General features: G+C 43.6%; 1 protein-coding gene across 1 annotated transcript in view; it reads right to left on the bottom strand.

The window, feature by feature from the left end:
- The window catches only part of LOC107742079 (kelch domain-containing protein 3-like), a 27,255-nt gene continuing 24,310 nt past the window's right edge, over positions 1-2,945 (bottom strand). Inside the window, exon 11 of the mRNA XM_016554945.1 lies at positions 1-1,691. Within this exon, the coding sequence (XP_016410431.1) occupies positions 1,625-1,691 (67 nt within the window). The 3' untranslated portion in view covers positions 1-1,624. The remainder of the gene's footprint in view (positions 1,692-2,945) is intronic.

The raw sequence follows: 2,945 nt of genomic DNA, 5'->3' as shown, positions 1-2,945 counted from the left end.
AAATATTTTTTTATTTAATCACGTCTTCTCAAATTTGTGTTCAGGAAAACAGTTCTCAATGTGCTTTTTATATCACACACACAACACTTCACACGGTACATTCAAGCAGACAATAAGCACAATTATCGTCAGTTTTATTGTCCAGGAAGTTCAAGATCCCACTAAAAACCCGTTTACAAGTCGAGTAAGTCGTGGAAAAGATTGATCCAGCATGCAGGAATCACGTCTGCAGCTCAGTGTCGGTTCCTTCACACACCAGCAGCTCAACACGACTCAAACGATAGTCTCTTCCTCTCGTTCACTACATAGACAACATGACTATATTAGCACGTGTCTGTTAGACCATGACAGCATCACGGAGACATCACTAAACATCACCTCTTTCTTCTCCTGACCGTCCGTCTGCATGAGCTACAGATCCGTACGAAAACACATTTGATCCAAACAAAGACTTGAGCTTCACCTGGTTTCATTTCGAGTCAGTTTAATCAAATCATGGTTTATAATGAGGGAAAACGATTGAGGACGGTTGAATTTTCTGATGCGGTCCGTTTGCACAATATTCATTATGACAGTTCAATGTCAGATATTCAGACACGATCTTAAATAATACGCTTCAAATCCATCTGGACCAGAATCCTTTAAAACCCAGAAGACTTTGAGCACTTTGATTCCAGACCTTCTGACGCTCTGAACAATAAATCAGGCACTGGACGAGACGCAGGACTCAAATAAAGGCCATGGTCACCCGGCAGACGCACGAATACTGACATCTACATGAGCTTCACCTCAGTATCTATCAATATTCTGCAGATCAGTAAAGATTCAGATGAAATATAAAGTGATGCTAAAAAACTGCAGTAATGGATCATTTTTAATACATCTCTGGCAATCCAGACTGTGTGTGAAAGATAAAATTCAACATGATTCGGCCGCGTTTGCTGGAAAACACCAGAGGCAGGTTATCTGATCGGTGTTGATTCGCACCGATGTCAAACATCTTTCGGTGTGACCTTATGAAAAGCTTATAACATCATTACCTTCTTCCCACTCTTTGAGATCTAAGACAGAGTATTTACTGTCAGCCAGCAGATCTGCTGAATGTGATTTAACAGGACAACGCATGCAGAGGGAATATCTCCGTTTCTATTGATTGTTGAGTCAGGTTTTATTGTCAGAAGCACTGTGGGTAAACAGAAAACCAGTCGAGTTAAAAGAAGAGGAACTCAAGACACGTCTCCTCTTCTCTGAACATCATCTCTGCGTTCGATATGTAAGAGCACGTGTGGAACCCTAACAGAGTCCTGCATATAAACCCGACGGAGCGATCTGAACACACAAGCAGAGAACTGACAGATTACAGGCTGAATGATCTTCATTTCACTCCAAAACCTCATTAAAACACTGTAACACCGATGAATAATTGAACTGATTTAAGAGTGTGAAGGTCTGTTTCTCCTCAGCAGGAATCAAGTTCAACCGTGGCAAAATCAGACTAGCAAAGCGCCGCTCGTCCGCGCCAAAGCCCGGCAGGGAAAGACCTCTCCAATCGAGAAGCTTCAATCCGGATCATCTGTGGAGCGGGACGTCCTGAAAGAGTTCTGGCGCTGGTTCTGACGCGCCGTCAGCCGTGGGAGGAGAATATGGGCCGGCTGATGTTACTGTTGGTGGTCATGGCTGTCAGCTCCCACCTGAAGAACAGAGAAACAGATTAATCAGAAGATCTCAGAAGCTCTTCAGACTATCAGTCAGAGCCACAGGACGTCAGATCACTGCTGAAACGAGTCAGAGACAGAGACACACACACTCTCGCACACACTCTCGCACACACACACGCACACACACACGCACACACTCACGCACACACACTCTCTCTCACACACACACACACACACATTTACATTTAGTCATTTAGCAGACGCTTTTATCCAAAGCGACTTACAAATGAGGACAACATAAGCAATAAAAATCTGATTCCTAATTGCATCTACTTCCGGAAGGCCAAATAAAGTGCTTTTGCTTTCGCACTGAATCACACAGCGTCTCCCTGACATAGCTTTATCAACACTACTGCTGTTCCTGAAACCACGGCTTCTTTCTTTGCGTGCACATTTGGGCGGTGTTATGCAAATCTTCCCACATAGTGACGTAGACATGTGTTAGAACGAGCCGTTTTAGGTAGGCGTGGCTGACTCTTAACTTTTATAAAGAATATCTCTTTGGATTTGAGACTTTAGTCTTTGCAACTTTACAGATCTTCTTTATGCAACAAGAGCTTGTAACACTCCAAAGAGAAAAATTGAAATAGCATCATATGACCCCTTTAAGTAGTGGGGTTATACGAGCCTGTTTAAATGCTGAGGGAAAACACCAGTGTGAAGGGATGTGTTAATGATGTGAGTGAGTGCAGGTACAACTGCAGGAGAAATGGCTTGAAGGAGATGAGATCAAATAGGATCAAGCGGACAAGTAGTAGGATGATTAGAAAGGATGCGTTTAGAGACTTCTGCCTCAGACACACACACACACACTAACACACTCACACATACTCACACTCACACACACACACACACACACACACACACACGGTGCTGCTGCCCTGCAGGAGGCCGGATGTGCGCCGGCCCTTCATTAGACTCATTAAGATAAGATGCCACTTCACCATTTGTATTCTCCATCAGCATCAGACCGTGCGTCTCCTCCAAACACGCTCACAGTAAAACACACACCATCACGAGTTCTTGATTCTGACCTGCAGAGCATGTGTGTGATTATCAAACTCTTGCATGATGTTGGACTGATGGACATGTCATGAAGGTCCAGATCTCGGAAACTTCTGACATTTTAAATGAGCTTCTGTTTGTGGCTCGTTGTCAGTTTCTCAGTTTGACGGTTTAATAGTTCTGACTATAAAGAACAGAAGAGTGCTTGTGCCTTAAAAAAAA

This window comes from Sinocyclocheilus rhinocerous, unplaced genomic scaffold (assembly GCF_001515625.1).
Source record: "Sinocyclocheilus rhinocerous isolate Xijiao unplaced genomic scaffold, SAMN03320098_v1.1 scaffold3119, whole genome shotgun sequence".
In the NCBI taxonomy this organism is placed as follows: Eukaryota; Metazoa; Chordata; class Actinopteri; order Cypriniformes; family Cyprinidae; genus Sinocyclocheilus; species Sinocyclocheilus rhinocerous.
This window is presented reverse-complemented; position numbering and strand designations above follow the sequence as displayed.